At 37.5% G+C, this 22,664-nt stretch overlaps 1 protein-coding gene across 1 annotated transcript in view; it reads left to right on the forward strand.

The window, feature by feature from the left end:
• The window catches only part of LOC144357544 (polypeptide N-acetylgalactosaminyltransferase 1-like), a 90,150-nt gene that overhangs the window by 61,751 nt on the left and 5,735 nt on the right, over positions 1-22,664 (forward strand). The window contains exons 6-9 of the mRNA XM_085500961.1: positions 4,914-5,084; positions 6,855-6,972; positions 7,287-7,604; positions 9,685-9,783. Of these exons, the coding sequence (XP_085357087.1) occupies positions 4,914-5,084; positions 6,855-6,972; positions 7,287-7,604; positions 9,685-9,783 (706 nt within the window). The remainder of the gene's footprint in view (positions 1-4,913; positions 5,085-6,854; positions 6,973-7,286; positions 7,605-9,684; positions 9,784-22,664) is intronic.

Genomic DNA, 22,664 nt, shown 5'->3' on the forward strand with positions numbered 1-22,664 from the left:
TCTGTGCATCTATGCTTGAGTGTGTGTGTCTTTTCATGCTTCCATTCAGACCTATATCTTAGACATGCTTGGACCGATTACATTCAAACTTCACACATGCATCCTATATCTTAGACATGCTTGGACCGATTACATTCAAACTTCACACATGCATCCTATATCTTAGACATGCTTGGACCGATTACATTCAAACTTCACACATGCATCCTATATCTTAGACATGCTTGGACCGATTACATTCAAACTTCACACATACATCCTATATCTTAGACATGCTTGGACCGATTACATTCAAACTTCACACATGCATCCTATATCTTAGACATGCTTGGACCGATTACATTCAAACTTCACACATGCATCCTATATCTTAGACATGCTTGGACCGATTACATTCAAACTTCACACATACATCCTATATCTTAGACATGCTTGGACCGATTACATTCAAACTTCACACATGCATCCTATATCTTAGACATGCTTGGACCGATTACATTCAAACTTCACACATACATCCTATATCTTAGACATGCTTGGACCGATTACATTCAAACTTCACACATGCATCCTATATCTTAGACATGCTTGGACCGATTACATTCAAACTTCACACATGCATCCTATATCTTAGACATGCTTGGACCGATTACATTCAAACTTCACACATACATCCTATATCTTAGACATGCTTGGACCGATTACATTCAAACTTCACACATGCATCCTATATCGTAGACATGCTTGGACCGATTACATTCAAACTTCACACATGCATCCTATATCTTAGACATGCTTGGACCGATTACATTCAAACTTCACACATACATCCTATATCTTAGACATGCTTGGACCGATTACATTCAAACTTCACACATGCATCCTATATCTTAGACATGCTTGGACCGATTACATTCAAACTTCACACATACATCCTATATCTTAGACATGCTTGGACCGATTACATTCAAACTTCACACATGCATCCTATATCTTAGACATGCTTGGACCGATTACATTCAAACTTCACACATACATCCTATATCTTAGACATGCTTGGACCGATTACATTCAAACTTCACACATGCATCATATATCTTAGGCATGCTTGGACCGATTACATTCAAACTTCACACATGCATCCTATATCTTAGGCATGCTTGGACCGATTACATTCAAACTTCACACATGCATCCTATATCTTAGGCATGCTTGGACCGATTACATTCAAACTTCACACATGCATCCTATATCTTAGGCATGCTTGGACCGATTACATTCAAACTTCACACATGCATCCTATATCTTAGACATGCTTGGACCGATTACATTCAAACTTCACACATGCATCGTATATCTTAGGCATGCTTGGACCGATTACATTCAAACTTCACACATGCATCCTATATCTTAGACATGCTTGGACCGATTACATTCAAACTTCACACATGCATCCTATATCTTAGACATGCTTGGACCGATTACATTCAAACTTCACACATGCATCGTATATCTTAGGCATGCTTGGACCGATTACATTCAAACTTCACACATGCATCCTATATCTTAGACATGCTTGGACCGATTACATTCAAACTTCACACATGCATCCTATATCTTAGACATGCTTGGATCGATTACATTCAAACTTCACACATGCATCCTATATCTTAGACATGCTTGGACCGATTACATTCAAACTTCACACATGCATCCTATATCTCAGACATGCTTGGACCGATTACATTCAAACTTCACACATGCATCCTATATCTTAGACATGCTTGGACCGATTACATTCAAACTTCACACATGCATCGTATATCTTAGACATGCTTGGACCGATTACATTCAAACTTCACACATGCATCCTATATCTTAGACATGCTTGGACCGATTACATTCAAACTTCACACATGCATCCTATATCTTAGACATGCTTGGATCGATTACATTCAAACTTCACACATGCATCCTATATCTTAGACATGCTTGGGCCGATTACATTCAAACTTCACACATGCATCCTATATCTCAGACATGCTTGGACCGATTACATTCAAACTTCACACATGCATCCTATATCTCAGACATGCTTGGACCGATTACATTCAAACTTCACACATGCATCCTATATCTTAGACATGCTTGGACCGATTACATTCAAACTTCACACATGCATCCTATATCTTAGACATGCTTGGACCGATTACATTCAAACTTCACACATGCATCCTATATCTCAGACATGCTTGGACCGATTACATTCAAACTTCACACATGCATCCTATATCTCAGACATGCTTGGACCGATTACATTCAAACTTCACACATGCATCCTATATCTTAGACATGCTTGGACCGATTACATTCAAACTTCACACATGCATCCTATATCTTAGACATGCTTGGACCGATTACATTCAAACTTCACACATGCATCCTATATCTTAGACATGCTTGGACCGATTACATTCAAACTTCACACATGCATCCTATATCTCAGACATGCTTGGACCGATTACATTCAAACTTCACACATGCATCCTGTATCTTAGACATGCTTGGACCGATTACATTCAAACTTCACACATGCATCCTATATAGGGGAACAGTGGACATGACAGTAGAAAGAACACTATCATGGGCAAGGGAGTGGGAAAAACTTGCATGGTCGCATTCTCAACAAAATTTTGGTGGTCATTTGTGTCTAATGTCTTTATTTTTCCTCAAGTACATGTATGTACATCAGTGAAACTCGCATGAAAGTACAAGTATGTACATCAGTGAAACTCACATGAAAGTACATGTATGTACATCAGTGAAACTCACATGTATGTACATCAGTGAAACTCAAATGAAAGTACATGTATGTACATCAGTAAAAATCACATGAAAGTACATGTATGTACATCAATGAAACTCGCATGAAAGTACATCAGTGAAACTCACATGAAAGTACATGTATGTACATCAGTGAAACTCACATGAAAGTACATGTATGTACATCAGTGAAACTCACATGAAAGTACATGTATGTACATCAGTGAAACTCACATGAAAGTACATGTATGCACATCAGTGAAACTCACATGAAAGTACATGTATGTACATCAGTGAAACTCGCATGAAAGTACATGTATGTACATCAGTGAAACTCACATGAAAGTACATGTATGTACATCAGTGAAACTCACATGTATGTACATGTATGTACATCAGTGAAAATCACATGAAAGTACATGTATGCACATCAGTGAAACTCACATGAAAGTACATGTATGTACATCAGTGAAACTCACATGAAAGTACATGTATGTACATCAGTGAAAATCACATGAAAGTACATGTATGTACATCAGTGAAACTCACATGAAAGTACATGTATGTACATCAGTGAAACTCGCATGAAAGTACATGTATGTACATCAGTGAAACTCACATGAAAGTATATTGTATGTAAATCAGTAAAAATCACATGTATGTACATTAGTTAAAATCACATGAAAGTACATGTATGTACATCAGTGAAACTCACATGAAAGTACATGTATGTACATTAGTTAAAATCACATGTATGTACATCAGTGAAACTCACATGAAAGTATATGTATGTACATCAGTGAAAATCACATGAAAGTACATGTTTGTACATCAGTAAAAATCACATGTATGTACATTAGTTAAAATCACATGAAAGTACATGTATGTACATCAGTGAAACTCACATGAAAGTACATGTATGTACATCAGTGAAACTCACATGAAAGTACATGTATGTACATCAGTGAAACTCACATGAAAGTACATGTATGTACATCAGTGAAACTCACATGAAAGTACATGTATGTACATCAGTGAAACTCACATGAAAGTACATGTATGTACATCAGTGAAACTCACATGAAAGTACATGTATGTACATCAGTGAAACTCACATGAAAGTACATGTATGTACATTAGTGAAACTCACATGAAAGTACATGTATGTACATCAGTGAAACTCACATGAAAGTATATGTATGTACATCAGTAAAAATCACATGTATGTACATTAGTTAAAATCACATGAAAGTACATGTATGTACATTAGTTAAAATCACATGTATGTACATCAGTGAAACTCACATGAAAGTATATGTATGTACATCAGTGAAAATCACATGAAAGTACATGTATGCACATCAGTGAAACTCACATGAAAGTACATGTATGTACATCAGTGAAACTCACATGAAAGTACATGTATGTACATCAGTGAAAATCACATGAAAGTACATGTATGTACATCAGTAAAAATCACATGTATGTACATTAGTTAAAATCACATGAAAGTACATGTATGTACATCAGTGAAACTCACATGAAAGTACATGTATGTACATCAGTGAAAATCACATGAAAGTACATGTATGTACAAAAATGTACATCAGTGAAACTCACATGAAAGTACATGTTTGTACATCAGTGAAACTCACATGAAAGTACATGTATGTACATCAGTGAAACTCACATGAAAGTACATGTATGTACATCAGTGAAAATCACATGTTTGTACATCAGTGAAAATCACATGTATGTACATCAGTGAAAATCACATGAATGTACATTAGTGAAAATCGCATGTGTGTACATTAGTGAAAATCAGAGTGAACCTTTACACAGTTGTGAAGCATGTCATTAATTTTATTAAATTTCAAAGTTTACTCCTCCTGGGAATGAACTCCAATTTTTCACAAAGTTTGTTTTTGTACATGTACATCCAATCTATTCTATCACTCCCAGTGCATTCCATCCACATTTCTTGATTCTGTCTGTCATGTAATGCTGTCATTGATGGCTTTCTCTATGTAACATTGTGGTTTACTGGAACAAAATAGTTTACCAAAATAATGTTTTTCTTCTAATTGTAGAACCAATGTTGTGACTCCTGTTATAGATGTAATAAATGATGACACATTTGCTTACCAGCATGGCAATGATGTTCAAGTAGGGGGTTTTAGTTGGTCTCTCTTCTTTAACTGGCATCCTGTACCAAAGAGAGAGCTACAGAGAATAAAAAATGACCATACTGCTCCAGTCAGGTACGACATTAAGTTTCCTATCGAAACTTTTCATCTAATCTTTCACAAAATAAACCTCCATCATTTTTTTTTATCTTTTAGTCCCCGTTTGGACGCAGTCAGAAAACGGGGACTTGTGTTTTGACGTCTGTGCTTTTGTACGTGCTTCCGTCCGTGCGTCCGGACATGTATCTTAGAAATGCCTAGACTAATCACAATCAAACTTCACACATACATCATACATGATATTATACATATGCATATAAATTTGTTTCATGTTTTGATTCATGATGGCCGAATGGCGGCCATTTTTGTTCTAAAAATCAAGCATTTCTTGGCTGTTTACAGATGGATTTTGTTCAAACTTGGTATATACGTTGGACATTATAGGACTTGATGCACATCATTTTTTTTTAGATAAGATTCAAAATGGCCGACTGGGGAATTATAATTGGTCTCTGTCCGTCTGTGCGTCAATGCGTCCGTCCGGAGTCATATCTCAGAATCCCTTGGACCGATTCCGTTCATTCTTTGCATGTGCCTAGTACTTTATGTGGGACATATGCACATGCAGTGGTTTAGCGATTCGATTCAAAATGGCCGACTGGCAGCCATCTTGTTTTTTGAAAATGTTGTATTTTGGATATGCTTTGTCAGTTTTCATTCAAATTTAGTACATAGATCATACATGTTTGGATACATATCCCTGACTGTCTGTGTGTCCGTCTGTCCATGCGTCAGTCTGTCAAACGTTATATTTCAGAATCCTGTAGACCGATTCGGCTCATTCTTTGCATGTGCCTAGTACCTTATGTGGGACATGCAGTGGTTTAGCGATTCGATTCAAAATGGCCGACTGACAGCCATCTTGTTTTTTGAAAATGTTGTATTTTGGACATGCTTTGTCAGTTGTCATTCAAACTTGGTACATAAATTATACATGTTAGGATGTTTTAATGAATGTGGTTCTAGTGCCATATCTCTGACATATCTTTTATGTTCAAATTTTAATATTCATTACACATCATGTCATAGATATACAGATATATTGGTTTGACGATCCTATTAAAAATGGCCGAATAGTGGCCATTTTTGTGCTAAGACATCAAATATCAAACATTTCTGGCATTTATGGATGGATTTTGTTCATATTTGGTACATACATTAGACATTACGGGTTCCTCATGCACGTTATTTTATTTTTTAGATCAGATTCAGAATGGCTGACTAGCGGCCATTTCGTTTTAATAAATGGGCTTCTAGAGCCATATCTCTGACATGTTTTGGCTGACTATGTTCAAATTTTATATATTCATTATACATGTATTCAAAATGTCTGATTTTGTTTTAATTAATTCTGTTCCAGAGCAATATCTCTCAATACTGGTTTGGCGATCAGATACAAATGTCAATCATTTAAATGTTAAACAATCGTCATAATAATATTCCTGACATGGTTATATTCCAGCTATATTACTATAAACTAAACTATATATCTTAAATTTGATAATTAACTGGGACTGTGCCATGCATGGCTTGTTTAAATTTTGACCAAGACCTTGTGACTTTTTTTCAAAAAATTAACCAAAAATTTTGTTTTTTGAATCTGAATTATGGTAAAAATTTTACTAAGAAGGGTTATTGTAACGTGACATTAGTGGTCAAAATTCACTCATTACAAAGTTATGAAGTACCCCTTGAGTTGTGTGAAAATATATAAATGTTCAATAATTGTGGTAATAACAATTATTTTACCCTAATCTACTAAAAATTTGTTCACTTCTCCCCCAGATCTCCAACCATGGCTGGTGGTTTATTTGCGATTGACAAATCATATTTTGAAGAGCTTGGTACTTATGATCCAGGGTTTGATATCTGGGGTGGGGAGAATTTAGAACTTTCATTTAAGGTAAAGTGGTATGACTTTTATGTTCTAGCTGTGATTATATATTTTGTCTTGCATTAAGCAAATATCAGATTGAAATTTAAACCTACTACCGGTATTTAGTGATATCGTGATTTAATTATTGATGGATAACATTTAGCAACTGTCACCACCCTACCTGGCTTTGTAACTCTATTGAAAATTGGCAGCTACGAAATTTGATAGTTTTTTTTGATTGATGAAAATTTGTCTCAAGAAATTAAAGTTGTTTATGATTTAATTGTCCATCCTCTTTTGAAGATTCGTGTTTCTCTTGAATAATAGTGTTTCAATTTCAGATATGGATGTGTGGTGGTGTATTGGAAACCATTCCCTGTTCACACGTTGGGCACGTTTTCCGTAAAAAGTCGCCATACCATTTCCCACCAGGAACTAATTATGTAAACAAAAACAATAAAAGGTTAGCCGAAGTGTGGCTGGATGAATATAAAAACTTTTATTACCGCTTACAACCTGTGGTGGCTAACACTGATGGTGGTGATCTCTCAGAAAGGTTTGCTCTCAGAGAGAGGCTTAACTGCAAGAGCTTCAAGTGGTACTTAGAAAATATTTACCCAGAATCCTCCTGGCCTGTCAGTTATAAGACAATGGGAGAGGTACGTTAGTTTGTTATTTATACTCTTATTGTCAGTTCTTTTGTCTATTCTGTTGCGTTCTCTTTTGCATATGATTGCATGAAGTTGGTTGTATGCTGTATAGCCGAAACTCAATACATCCTTGATAGAAATATTTACAAGCAAATTCATTCAAGCTATGTGAAAGTTTGCCACAAAGTCAGGTCACATGATTTGTATCAAAACCACCTGCACACTGAGTTTGTCAACTCAGACTTGTCTGGTAATTAGTAGTGATGACAGTTCTTATGATACAGGTGAATCCTGCATTTTTAGTCCCCGTTCAGACGAAGTCCGAAAACTGGGACTTATAATTCGGTCTCCGTCCGAATCCCCTGGACCGATTCCGTTCATTCTTTGCATGTGCCTAGTACTTTATGTGGGACATATGCACATGCAGTGGTTTAGCAATTCGATTCAAAATGGCCGACTGGCAACCATCTTATTTTTTGAAAATGTTGTATTTTGGACATGCTTTATCAGTTTTCATTCAAACTTGGTACATAGATTAAACATGTTAGGATACATGTTCATGACGATTTATTTCACAATTGGATCAAAGATGGTCGACTGGCAGCCATCTTGTTTTTTGAAAATGTCGTATTTTGAACATGCTTTGTCAGTTTTCATTCAAATTTAGTACATAGATCATGCATGTTAGGATACATGTCCCTGACCGTCCATGAGTTCCTGAGTCTGTCCATCCGTCCATGTGTCCGTCTGTCCCTCAGTCCGTCCGTCCCTCAGTCTGTCCAGAGTCATATTTCAGAATCCTGTAGACCGATTCCGTTCATTCTTTGCCTGTGCCTAGTACCTTATGTGGGACATATGCACATGCAGTGGTTTAGCGATTCGATTCAAAATGGCCGACTGGCAACCATCTTATTTTTTGAAAATGTTGTATTTTGGACATGCTTTATCAGTTTTCATTCAAACTTGGTACATAGATTAAACATGTTAGGATACATGTTCATGACGATTTATTTCACAATTGGATCAAAGATGGTCGACTGGCAGCCATCTTGCTTTTTGAAAATGTTGTATTTTGAACATGCTTTGTCAGTTTTCATTCAAATTTAGTACATAGATCATACATGTTAGGATACATGTCCCTGACCGTCCATGAGTTCCTGAGTCTGTCCATCCGTCCATGTGTCCGTCCGTCCCTCAGTCTGTCCAGAGTCATATTTCAGAATCCTGTAGACCGATTCCGTTCATTCTTTGCCTGTGCATAGTACCTTATGTGGGACATGTGCACATGCAGTGGTTTAGCAATTCGATTCAAAATGGCCGACTGGCAGCCATCTTATTCTTTGAAAATGTTGTATTTTGGACATGCTTTGTCAGTTGTCATTCAAACTTGGTACAGAGATTATACATGTTAGGATACATGTTCATGACGATTTATTTTGCAATTGGATCAAAGATGGTCGACTGGCAGGCATTTTTTTTTTTTTTTTTTATGCGGTATCTTGGACGTGCTCTGTCAGTTTTCATTCAAATTTGGCACATACATGTACTTTATACATGTTAGGATGCATGTCCATGACAATTTGTTTCAAAATCTGGTCAAGGATGGCCGATTGACAGCCATCTGACTTTTTGGCCTTACTACTATATTTCCACAATTTATGTACCATATTCATTCGTATTTGGCACATACATCATACATATCAATGTGTTTCATAATCAGTTCAAAGATGGCCGAATAACGGCTGTTTTTATTACACGTGTTTTGATGTAAATAAACAATCTGTTGTATATGCCACTTGGAACTCAAGTTTCAAGGACACGCTCACGACAACCCCTCCGCTTTAATATGACGAGCACAAAGAGAACTTAATTTAACGGGGATTGTTTCATTTTCAATGACTTGTTAAAACAATGTTGCACGTCTTTTCTGGAAATGTTTTGATTCATGCAGCTAAAGACACAAAGGTACATGGGTAGATAGCCATTTCCTGAATACACAATACTCGTTTTAATATGAAGAACATTTAATATTGCTTTCTTTTAATTGAATGCATCGCTTGAATGATCTGGATCGTTTTGGTTATTTCAGGTTCGTAACCTAGAAACTAATATGTGCCTGGATACGATGATGAAAGAAGCTAACAACAAAGTTGGTATGTTTGGTTGCCATGGACAAGGTGGTAACCAGGTAGGTTTCTGTTACTTCATTCAACTATTCCATCCTGGGGCTTTGAGGCGGGAGGTGGTTAACCAAGCTGTTAGGTTTAAGTTACTAATAATTCATGCAGAATATGAGGATTGACACAGAATCATCAATTTTATGTGTGAAAGTAAAATTGTCATACTAACTCTTTTCTAATACACCCCATGCCCTATTACACTCATTTATAATCCTCAGTGTAGCTGCAATACTAGTTCTTTTACAACTACCACTTTCTTTCTTCACCACAGTACATACACGCTATCTGATTGACAAAATCAACTGTTCCTTCTGCAACCCGCGCCTTCTGCAATGTGGTTCAGCCATGTTTACAGCCATAATCAGAATTTTCATCCTCCACATACATGGGTGTATTCTGTATACAATTTCTACTACTCAACACCCATAGTGAGAATGATTGTGTTCAAAAGTGCAGCCTGTAGTTAGGATTAAAAATACCTGAAAGTCAAAACAAGCACTACTAAATAATGTTATGAGGAATATTGGAATATTTCAAAGGAAATTGATAGGAAGATATTTTTTCATGAATAGTTTATTTCAGTGTCTGCTGTGAAACAATATTTATTTAAATTACTTTTCAATTGGCTCTCTCAATAAAATTTGAATGAACTTAATAATTATCAAATTATTCAACTTTCTATTTTTCATGGAAACCCAATTATTATTTTGTGCGAGATAATTTCTGTGCAGTAAATATTGTTTTCTATGTGTATTTCTAACAAAACTGATATGATATACTTGCACTGTCACCCCTTTCCTTAGCATTCTACCTGATCTTGGTGATTTAAATACCGTAATATTAATTTTTGTTTTTCTTTAAGGTAGCAGGATAGCCTTTTTGCTAGAATAATGTTGACAACTGTGACCAGAACAATGTTGGCCAAAATTTATCAAACTTTTTTTGTGTAGACTGTGTTTGTTTTGGGGTCACATGACTCTAAAATCAGATGTGATAAATGAGTAACATGAATAAAAATGCTAATAGCATATCCACTGTTATTCTTGCTATTAAAAAAATACACCATTGTGAAGAATACATCTTGAAGTATAAATTAGTATTTTGTTTTTACAGCTCCGCTGTAAACTCTGTCGAGCAGAGCTCATCATATGAGTGATTGTCAGTCATCGTCCATGTCAACTTTTTCAACTTCTTCTTGAAAACTACAATTCTTATTGCTCTTGATACTTGGTGTATATGTACTTTGGGCAGACATCTCTTAGGTTTGTTCATTTCGTGAGGATATCTTCAACTCTTGTTCAAAACTCCAAATCTGATTGCTTTGATATTATACATATAGGTACTACAGATAGAGCTCTCTCAAATTTGGTCATTTCATGATGGTATCTTCAATTCTCTAATTTTGGTGAATATTTTTGTCATTTTTGATAAAAATTTATATTTTGACTTCTGGTTAAAAACCACAAGTCTGATTGCTTAGGTACTACATGTGGTCCTCTCTCGGATTTGTTCAGTTCTTAATTGAAATGTGCATTGCTAACAGTGGAGCTATCTCAGTCGAGAGGCTGCTTGTTTTTGTGATGTTTTAAAAAATACAGGTACAAAATCAAAATGCGTCTTGGAAGCTGATATTCTTTACAATCAGAATTACTAAACAACATAATCAAAGTGCTACTCACTGAGTCGCTATTAGGATTTTAACAAACTGAAGTTGTTCAGATTCAAAAATAGAGAAAAAATAAACTTTGTGAATCCTTACTTTCAGTCATTTGGAACATTGCATGAGGAAATATACAAATCTCTGTTACTTTAGTTGAACAGTGTTTTATGAGATTTTTTATATTTTATCAGTATCATTTCTCATTAACACTTACTTGAGCTTGTTGTAGTTATATTGACCATTAATTGACCATTACTTACACAGTATACCATGAGTAAATAGAAAAACATACATTTTATCATTTTTTAACAAAATATGTTTGACAGTGCAAATACCAAAGTTATTTTTGAAAAAAAAGCACAAAAAGATCCCAAAAGATTATCTTGCTACCTTCAAATAAATGAATATGTATTTATCATTTTAATGATTTAATTCTTGTGGTATAAGGTTTCATCTTAAGCATAATCCTCCTATACATATGGTGATTTTATGTGGTGATAAAACTGGTATTAAAAATTTATTCTCACTCCAATTATATGATTAACCCTTTTAGTGCCCTAATTTTCTTAACAAAAATGACATTCATTTTTCAATAACTTCTTGAATAAGACGAACAGAATTTGCCTTTCTCAGTTTAAATTCAGGGACATTTTGTGAAAGGTGGTGAATGTTTACCTTAGTCCTTTAAAGGGTTAACTAGTTCTGCATGCACAAATCTTCGGTTGTATTTATTTTGCAGCATCTACACATTTTTTGATTATCTATTTTCGTGCCAAATTCTCATAATTTTGAACTTACCCAAGGTTAAAGGAAAACAGGTGAGTTTTGGCAGGCAAATAATTACCGGATTCGGCTGATACCCCGCCCTGGGCGATCTTATGGAGGATTCGATTTTTTTTTAGAAAAATGTGGACCAAAAGATCGCCCGGGCGATCTTTTGGCAGATATTATAAGGCCCATCTTGTCTGGAAAAATAACCCTGCGTTGATAAAAATTGTCTAGAAAAAATAATGTTTCGCGTTGACCAAATATGCAAAGTATAAATTCAAAATATTTTAATAAATTGGTGAGAGGTCGCATTTTACGTGAACAAGAACATGCACTAAGGCCACACCGACTTAATTTTATGGATGACATCCACGCGCGCATTCGTTTTCGCCTGTTCTCAAAAAAAAAAAAAAAAAAAAATCTCCGACGACGAGCCTCCACAGATCGGTTTTCTGTTTGGAACTTGTCGACTTATATTGTCGCAAAGCGCCGGCTTGTTGTAAAACTCTTTTTGGACTATCTTAAAACGTGCCAATTTTGTCGTAAATGATCTTCTGCACATGCGTATTACACAGCTATACGAGAGATTGGTTAAAGCTAAACCCTACTGTGTAGAGAGGAGCAAGCATGGACATTTCTGTATCATTGCAATGTTCTGTTAGTTATTGTCATAAAGTAGTGATATGTACATTCCGCCTTGACTTGTACTGAAAATGATGTTCATGTTGTACCTTGAATGCAGTGTTTTTGACTGAAGGTACTTCATCATGACTACATGTACTAGAGCTTGTCTGAAATGGTTATACCTGTGACAGTAATACAGTACGAGATGTGTATATCAACATGTGCCTCCTACAAATAAAGACTTCTTGTTGTTTTTTGATACATTCTGTTCTGTGGTTAAATTCGTAATACCAGCTTCGTAGTCCTGTGGTTTTAGCAGCATTTTTTTTTTTTGGCAGGATTTTTTATTTTTTCGCCCTCTCGCATTAGCTTTGGGGTCTCCAGAGGATGTCATCCATAAAATTAAATCAGTGTGGCCTAAGAAGGAAAAGCAAGTCAAAGTCGAAACGGGGTGCATCTTGGACATGACACAACACACGCTCCAACAACTGGGTGATCAGAGACATCATTTTGGGACGCAATTGAACTTCAAGTACTTTGCGAAACTTGCTGCACGAAGTTTGACCCCAAGTCACGCACTGAACTGGCGCGTTACCTTAGCAACCTTTTTCTTTTTTGGTCCGCGCGTCGATCTAGTAAAATTGTTGTTATATCCGACGGTACTGTAATTACGCAACTTGTATGCAAATCTGTACTGGCTTTGAATATGTCAACGTCATTTACTTAGTGCACTGCTTTTCTAATTACGCAAATTTGTTTACGATATTGTACCAGCTCTAAATATTTCAACTTGTAATGTATTGCTTTCATGATAATTACGCAAACTCAAGTTAATTTTTACTATTGTTAGGATGCTGACCCGGGGTATTGGGTCTGTGAATATTTCAATATTACCGACTTGATAATGCGTTGCATTCATAATAATTACGCAAACATAAACATGGGCGCATTTAAATCATTAAAAATGATAGTAGTCAGGTGTCTACGGAAAGTAGAGGAAATATTTATCATATGAGTGATTGTTCGTCGTCGTCGTCCGTGTCAATGTTTTACTTTTTCGACTTCTTCTTGAAAACTACAAGCCTGAATGCTTTGATACTTGGTGTATATGTACCTTGGGTAGACCTCTCTTAGGTTTGTTCATTTCATGTTAATATCTTCAATTCTCTAATTTTGGTGAATATTTTTGTCATTTTTGGTAAAAAGTGATATTTTCGACTTCTTGTTAAAAACCACAAGTGCAAATGCTTTGATATTACATATATAGGTACTACATGCGGACCTCTCTCAGATTTGTTCATTTTGTAATGATATCTTTAATTCTCTAATTTTGGTGAATATTTTTGTCATTTTTGGTAAAAAGTGATATTTTCGACTTCTTGTTAAAAACCGCAAGTCCAATTGCTTTGATACTACATATATAGGTACTACATGTGGACCTCTCTTAGATTTGTTCATTTCGTGATGATATCTTCAATTCTCTAATTAATTTATTTTGGTGAATATTTTTGTAATTTTTTGGTAAAAAGTGATATTTTCGACTTCTTGTTAAAAACTGTAAGTCCGATTGCTTCGATACTATTCATATTGTTCATTTTCTAATGATGTCTTCAGTTCTTTAATTGAAATGTGCATTGCTAACAGCTGAGCTATCTCAGCCGATAGGCTGCTTGTTTAAATACTTGTGATTCATCAATGTTCCAATGGCGATTTTTTTTATTCGAAATGATGTGAACATGTAATATAAACCATACCATGTGTCAAGTTAAATTTTACTATAATATAATAAACTCTGGACAGCGCACTTCGATCGCAATATTCACGTACATTTCGACTGGACTCTAATAACCACGCGTTTGAATTACGTGCGGCATTGGGCAATGACCTCAAGAGTTTATGCACTGATATTTAAATTCGGGCCATCCAGCTTGACGCAAATCAATATAGTTACTTGTCATGTGTTCAAAAAATCTTTCAACTCTCACAAATACATGAACGTGAAGAGTTGACTGGGGGTTATCTGAAGGGGAACGTCTTTTTTGGACAAAAAACACGTCAGTACAAGATTATGTGTACAAGGTTAGATTTATAGAACGTACATGACCGCTTAACTCAGTGTTTTAATAATCATGTCGCATGTGAAACGCAGGAGACATTTCAGTTCGCCCATTTCTTGTTTACCGGAATGTGATACAGACAAAGATTAAACATTGCTGATAACAACCAAGAGGCTCGAATCCGGAAAGCTTGGATATTTTAAACTTCGTAAATAACATTCTTTTCAAGCGTAGACTTTATTCGAGTGTAATAAACATAAGTGAAATGTATTTTAATGAGTCATAATACGCAACAACAATTCGTATACAGCATTGGTTTTATTGAAGTTTTAATGCTTTTCGACTTCACAGTGAATTATTTTAGCGTCATATTTGAAATAGCACGCTCGATACAAGATGTCGGACACCAAAACATCGCCCACTATTTGAAACATCGCCCATGGGCGGGGTTTAGGATGGGCGGGGTATCAGCCGAATCCGGTATCTAAGGGTTATAGTATTGGCAATATTAAAAATAATTGCCATAGAAATTCATGTGATGAAAAGATATCATAATTTGGTTGCAGCATTTTGCATATTGTTATACATTTTTTCATTAATATCTTTATTAATTTTGAACCAAATGGATATAATTTTTTTAAGGTCGATATCAAAATGAATGAATAAATAATGCTGTTTTATAAGTCCCTGTTTCGGGCGCAGCCTGAAAAGGCGAGTTTAGTTTCTTATTTCCGGTTTCCGTCTGTCCGCTTTCCTTTACATCTCCAACATTCTCTTTTCATGATTTTCATCCAAAATTACCTCTCCCAACAACACTGAGAGAACAACTGAGCATGCTCAGAATGAATAATTAGCTTAGATTGTAATGTTGGGTTTTCAGTGATGTCATGACCTTTATCTGAATCAGTGACAGAAATTGACCACAGTCTGGTTGACTCCCGTGTGCGAAGCACAAAAAGGGAGTCTTTGCAGTTAGTGTGTGTGTGTGTTCGCCCGCCTGTTCCACTGATATCTCAAGAACCATACATCAGTTTTTGATGAAACTTTGTGCATAGATGCTTTGGGCCAATGCGCAGATTTGATCCATGCATATTAATTACCTAATTTGCATGATAATTAGCACATTTTAGCTGTTCCATGACTGTTCCACTTATATCTAAAGAACCACTCATTGGATTTTGATGAAACTTGGTACATAGATGTCATAGGACACTGCACAAACCTAATAGTTTTTAGGGTAATATCAGTAGATATTAATTACCTAATTAGCATAATTAATTAATTTTCAGCTTTTGATATTTCAAGTAGTAATTGTCACATTTCAATGAAACTTGGTACATAGATGTCATAGGACACTGCACAGACCTGATAGTTTTTAGGGTAATATCAGTATATATTAATTAGCTAATTTGCATAATTAATTAATTTTCAGCTTTTGATATTTCAAGTAGTAATCATCACATTTCAATGAAATTTGGTACATAGATGTCATTGGACACTGCACAGACCTGATAGTTTTTAGGGTTATATCAGTATATATTAATTAGCTAATTTGCATAATTAATTTTCAGCTTTTGATATTTCGAGTAGTAATCATCACATTTCAATGAAATTTGGTGCATAGATGTCATAGGACACTGCACAGACCTGATAGTTTTTAGGGTTATATCAGTATATAATAATTAGCTAATTTGCATAATTAATTAATTTTCAGCTTTTGATATATCAAGTAGTACTGTAAAATCTGTATTAGAAGCCGCAGCTTCTATTAGAATAATACAATACAACAGAGGGGATGCAGCTTCTATTAGAGCAACTACACTTATGAGAAATGATGAATTTTTGATTCTCAATTATTCAAAAAGAATGGGTGCGACTTCTATTAGAGATGCGGCTTCTAATACAGATTTTACGGTAATCATCATATTTCAATGAGACTTGCTACATAGATCTTCTAGGATTATGCAGAGACCTGATTAGTTTTAATTGGATATTAATTACCTAATTTGCATAATGTTCCACTGATATATAAAGAACCACAAATTGGATTTTAATGAAACTTTTAAAGAGAACTATGCAGAAACCAAATTAGTTTTTGGTAAATATTTATGCTTCTTAATCATCTAATTAACATAATTAATACTGATATCTCAAGTATTGATCATCACATTTGAATAAAACTTGGTGCATAAATGCTTTAGGACAATAGACAGGCCTGATTAATTTTGGGTTAAAATTTGTTCATATTAATTCTCTAATTAGCATAATAATTAATATTTTTTTGGTTCTTATCACATTTCAATGAAACTTGGTACATTGTGCAGACATTATTAGTTTTACACTTAAATCTGTTCATATTAGTTACCTTATTTGCATAATTAGTTTTCAGCTATTCCATCAATATCTCAAGTATAAGTAATTTTGAATTAATTTTTAATGTGTCTCCAAAACTCTCAGCACACGGGAGTTCTTTCTAAGCTTTCTTTGATTAAATTTTTTTCTGAGCGGGGGCTATGACATGACATGACATGTCATGTCTTGTTCTAATAGAGAGAAGTAGCCTGCGTGTAGCTTTATCTCGCCTGGGTTACAGTGTTTACCTCATTATGCAGCGTGCACACCCCATTCTTTTTCTGTACCCGTTCAGTGATGTCACTGCATATCATGAATAAATAATAGCAACAGATTAGCTGCAAATAAGACCAGTCTGTGGTGGTTTTGCGTTCAACCCACCTTTCGCAAAACCATTTTTTCCAAATTTTTTAACTAAAAAAAAAATCACGACAACTGGGCCAGTCTATTACTGTTTATAAATCTTGGCCAGGCTCATTGACATATGTGGTCTAAATATAGCTTCAGTTGATATTGAGAGGGGCACCCATGTAACTCACACTGGACAGGGTTTTTGTTTCACTGCTAGTATGGGGTAGACAAGACAATGGTACTGGAAATGAAATACACATACACCAAAATATCAACTTAAAGGCATGTGTTCGGCGAGAGGCCAGGTCACAACTTAGTGACTACTTCAGGCCTTGGGCAAACTCACCTATCCCTGTCACACACCGATTGTGTCGGTGTAGTCCGGTTTGGAGGCAGCGGGTGACCGATCCCTGGACTTTCCAGGTGGTGACACACTGTTACTGGATACCGCTGAAATCTCCATCTCCCCCGTCAGTGTCTCCCCTATTGGGGGCACTACCAGGGGACTTTCACAAGGTGGGAGAAAATCAGGCAGGAAGTAGACAGTTTGCTGGAAAAGGGCGCCATACACAAGGTAGATCAGCCGGCATTAAGTCCAGGCTTCTACTCAAATGTGTTCGTAGTACCAAATCTGTTCTGGACATACTAGAGATGAACGCTGCACAGTGTTTACTCGCTTTGATGTATGTGTGTTGCCAACACCAGATTACTGTTAATTCAGATCGTGTCAGCATAATTTCCTGTTCACGGGAAATGATCACGAACACACCCGATTATAGCTCGGTTCATAGCCTCCAACGATCTGTTTACAATCGTCATGAGAAAACAAAATGGCGACGAACAGGCAACAGAGAACGTTTGGTTTCGATTAGGATTTTCTTGATCCCGACATTTTTGAACTAGACAATAATGAATACATCAGAAAAAACTAACCATTCAACGATTATATATATTTTAAATGTAAGCATGCAAAATATTACGCTTTTGACTCAACAACACACTTCCGGGTTTTACTTCAGCTATCCCACGGTGCATCACAATGTCTCAGAGATTTTCGCGAGAGCCCACCATGAACTTGAAAGCTAATGTTAAAGAAGTCCATGTTTAACATAGAATTACAAACTTTTCTGAACATTTCAATCTTTGTGGCATCTGTAAATTTCACTCGAATTGAACATCGAATAAAAAAAATCGTCATCCACTCACACCGGGTTTACTGGCAATATTAAATTAAAATTGTTAACAAATGCAGAAGATCGATGCAAACATGCTCGTAAACTTGCCTAGAATATATGGATCTGCGTTAAACCTTCGATTTACAACTTACATTGTAACTACGTTTCACCAGAATGGATGGAACAGGTGCTGCTGCTTCACCAAATGTTGGTACACATCAATCCGTATCTAAACGACTGGTTTTTTTATATTACATAACTCTAACAAGGGGTTATTAGCTGAGCAAGTAAGGCTAGCACAAGATTTACTTCACCAGTTGGGCTCTTTAGTAAATCAGACAAAGTCCCATCCCTACCCAACGCAACAGTTGGTGTTCTTGAGCATTGAATTCGACACAGAGGTAGGCTTGGTATATCTATTTCAAGCGCGTTGCCTGGCGCTAAGCAGCCTAGCCAAATGCCTCGTCAGCGTTCCATCAGTGTCCCTCCGAGAACTAATGCGGATCATCGGAATGATGACCTTGGTTCAAAGGGTAGTTCTCCAGGCCGCATTACACAGCCGCCCAGTACAACGCTTGTTACTACAACACCGAGCTCACCTACAGGAATTAGACAGGTGGGTATTGATCTCGAACCAAGTGAAGGAAGCCCTCGGAAGGGGGTCTTCTTGCTGCCCAGTGCAAATTCTCTTTTGTTGCCCGGAATACAATGTGGAGCTAACTGCGAACCATTTTCCAGGGATGAGGAACAGTCTTGCAGACGCCCTTTCAATGGCGGATCCGTCTCCAGAACACTGAGTGGCAGATACCTCAGTGTGTAGCCTCCAGGCTGTTTTGGCTGTGGGATGGTCCAAAGATAGACTGCTTTGCCACACCCTGGAATGCCAAGCTCCCAACGTACATAACACTTCTGCCGACTCCGGGAGCCTGTGCCAGGGACGCCTTGTCGATCCTGTGGACCCATATAGATACATATGTACACCTTTCCTCCCTTCCCGCTAGTTCACCGGGCACCGGAGAAAACTTCAACAGGTGCACACCTGCATATTATCATTGGTCGCACCCAATTGGCCAACCAAGGCCTAATTTCCACTTCTGTTGGAAATGCTAGTCGAAACACCAGTAGTGCTTCTGGACTTACCGGATCTGCTGTCCCAACCGGACGGCCCACTACCAACGAGCCCAGCGGTGAATCACTTACACGCATTGAGGCTCTAAGTAGACTCCCACAGACAAAAGTCTTATCCGAGCAGGCTGTCAACGTCCTGGCCAGGGCGAACAGGGATACCACCAACGCTGCCTACAGTTCAAGGTGGCGAGCATACACTGATTGGTGAAGCGGAAGGGAGATTGATCCATGCCATCCCTCTATTGGCCAGGTAACAGACTCCTTCGTCCACCTGTTTGACAAAGTGGGTTTGTCCTACGCAGCTATCATTGGCTACAGGTCGGCCTTGTCCCCCACCACTGAGAACGCTTTGGGAACAAGACTAGCCGATTGTCCTATTATTAGGAGACTATTCACTGCTTTCCATAATCAGAGGCCGAGATCCCGAACAAGGGAACCGCCCAACTGGGATTTGTCGGTTGTGTTGTCCGCTCTAAGCAGACCGCCCTTTGAGCCTCTTCGATCAGCACCACTCAAATTCTCTTCCTACAGGCCCCTCACCACAAGTAGGCGTCGGTCAGAACTGGGGACATTGTCCTTCTCGGACGAGTGTGCCGCCCTTATGGACAATCAAGTTGTGCTAAAGACATGAATCAGGTTTAGTCAAGAACCAAATCCCAGGACACGATCCTCAGCCGATGGTCATCCCCCAGCTGTCAAATATTGTCGGCCCGGAGGATCAGAAGGAATTGCTTCTCTGCCCGGTTTGAGCACTGAGTTGCTACGAAAACCGTACTAGGGATTCGAGACGGGGTGCCAAGCACATGTTTTTGTGTTATGGTCTAGGCAGGCCTCCACGACTTACTGTAAATACTTTAACCTTCTCGACACAGAGCTTGCAGAGACACCAAGTACGAGCGCATGAGGACCGTGCGATTGCTAACTCACTAGCGCTAACGTCAGACGCCCCCTGGAACATATACTGAAGGCAGGCTTCATCTACTACCTAAGAGACAGCCAATTCATTGAGGAGGGCCTCTTTAGGTTGGGTCCCGTCGTAGTGGGTCAGACTCTGGTTGCTGACCAAGCCCGAACGACCACAAGGGTCTCTGTGCTTTTCGGCCTATGTCCTCATGCAGAACTGTTTTGGTCTTTACCACAAAAGCATACTACCCCCTGAATTGGGTTTGGGTCTAGCTTTCTCGGGCACACCAAACCCGGTCACCGTAGCAGCATTTTTGGCTTTTTGCTCCGGGAACAGCACAGGCAAGGTAAGACACCACCTTCTTTTGGGGTCTTAGTCAGGTGGTGAGTGGTAGTTGTAGAGTGTATCATCCCGGACTGGGAAAAAAGACTTTCATCATTTTCTGTTTGCTCGGAAAACCGGCGTCTGCCTGCAGTTCTAAATAGTCATTTTGACTGACTGGAGTCTATGGTGGGTGATTGAACGTAGTGAATTTAGGCAGAGGGTTCTCAGAACCCACCTATTCACATAGTTCATACCCACCATAAACTCTGAGCCCCCCAACCACCCCACTCTTTCCGTAGCGTTGGTCTAGTCCTCGGTGCAAAAAGAAATGAACCAGAGTGAATATTGCATGGTTCGTGATGTAAGGGGAAAAAATCTTGGGGTCATAGGGCTTCCCCTGACCTAGATTTTATCTCTCCGTCATTGGCAGAATCGCTAATTAATGCCTACAGTTCAAAATAGTCATTTTGACTGACCTGAGTCTATGAACTATGTTAATAGGCAGGTTTGGAGAACCCTCTGCCCAAGTTCCCGTCATTACCTAAAATTGTATGGTCGGTTCTTGTCACTTAGTTGTCTGCCCCTGTCATTGGATGGCCAGCTCCTTTCATTTTGTGATCAGTACCTACCACTGAATCAGTGGTACCTGTAGTTGAATGAACAGAATGGTCAGACCCATCATTGAATGGTCAGTAACTATCTGGATGGTCGGTAACTATCTTTGGATGGTCAGTAACTGTCTTTGGATGGTCACCCTATCATTGGATGGTCAGACCCTACCATTAGATGGTCAGACCCTGTCATTGGATGGTCAGACCCTATCATTGTACAGTCAGACCCTGTCATTGGATTGTCAGACCCTATCATTGTATAGTCAGACCATATCATTGGATAGTCAGACCCTATCATTGGATGGTCAGATCCTATCATTGGATGGTCAGATCCTATCATCGGATGGTCAGACCCTATCATTGGATGACCAGTAACTATCATTGGATGGTCAGACCCTATCATTGGATAGTCAGACCCTATCATTGGATAGTCAGACCCTATCATTGAATGGTCAGATCCTATCTTTGAGTGATCAGTATCTATCACTCAATGGTCAGTCAATAACAGTCTCTTTCATTTATTGATCAGTTCCTATCAAAATACCTGTACAGAGTAAATTTTTGTATGTTTATTTAAAAGAACCTACAAACATTTGATTGAGGAAAACAAATTCAAATTTGTACATCAACATCATCCTGAAAAAAGTTTGAGCTCAAAGTTAAGGGGTCAAACATTTAAACTCATTGGGATGGCTAGAAGAGTTTGATTTGTGTCTTCTCTTGCATTCAATTTTTTTTTTCTCTCTGGTTTTTCATCAAATATTAAAGCCAACCCTATGATTAAAACCCCAAGTGAAAGAAAAAAAATAATGTGCCCTGTTTTTCTATCAGCCCCTAATGTTTAGTAAACTCAGTGTTTGAAGCGAAAAGACTAATAACAAATTACCTGCAGGTCCATGGGCACTTGGGGGTGACATTTTTTTTTTTTTTTTAAT

The sequence above is a fragment of the Saccoglossus kowalevskii genome, chromosome 7 (genome assembly GCF_978046115.1).
Source record: "Saccoglossus kowalevskii chromosome 7, keSacKowa6.1, whole genome shotgun sequence".
Lineage (NCBI taxonomy): Eukaryota > Metazoa > Hemichordata > Enteropneusta > Harrimaniidae > Saccoglossus > Saccoglossus kowalevskii.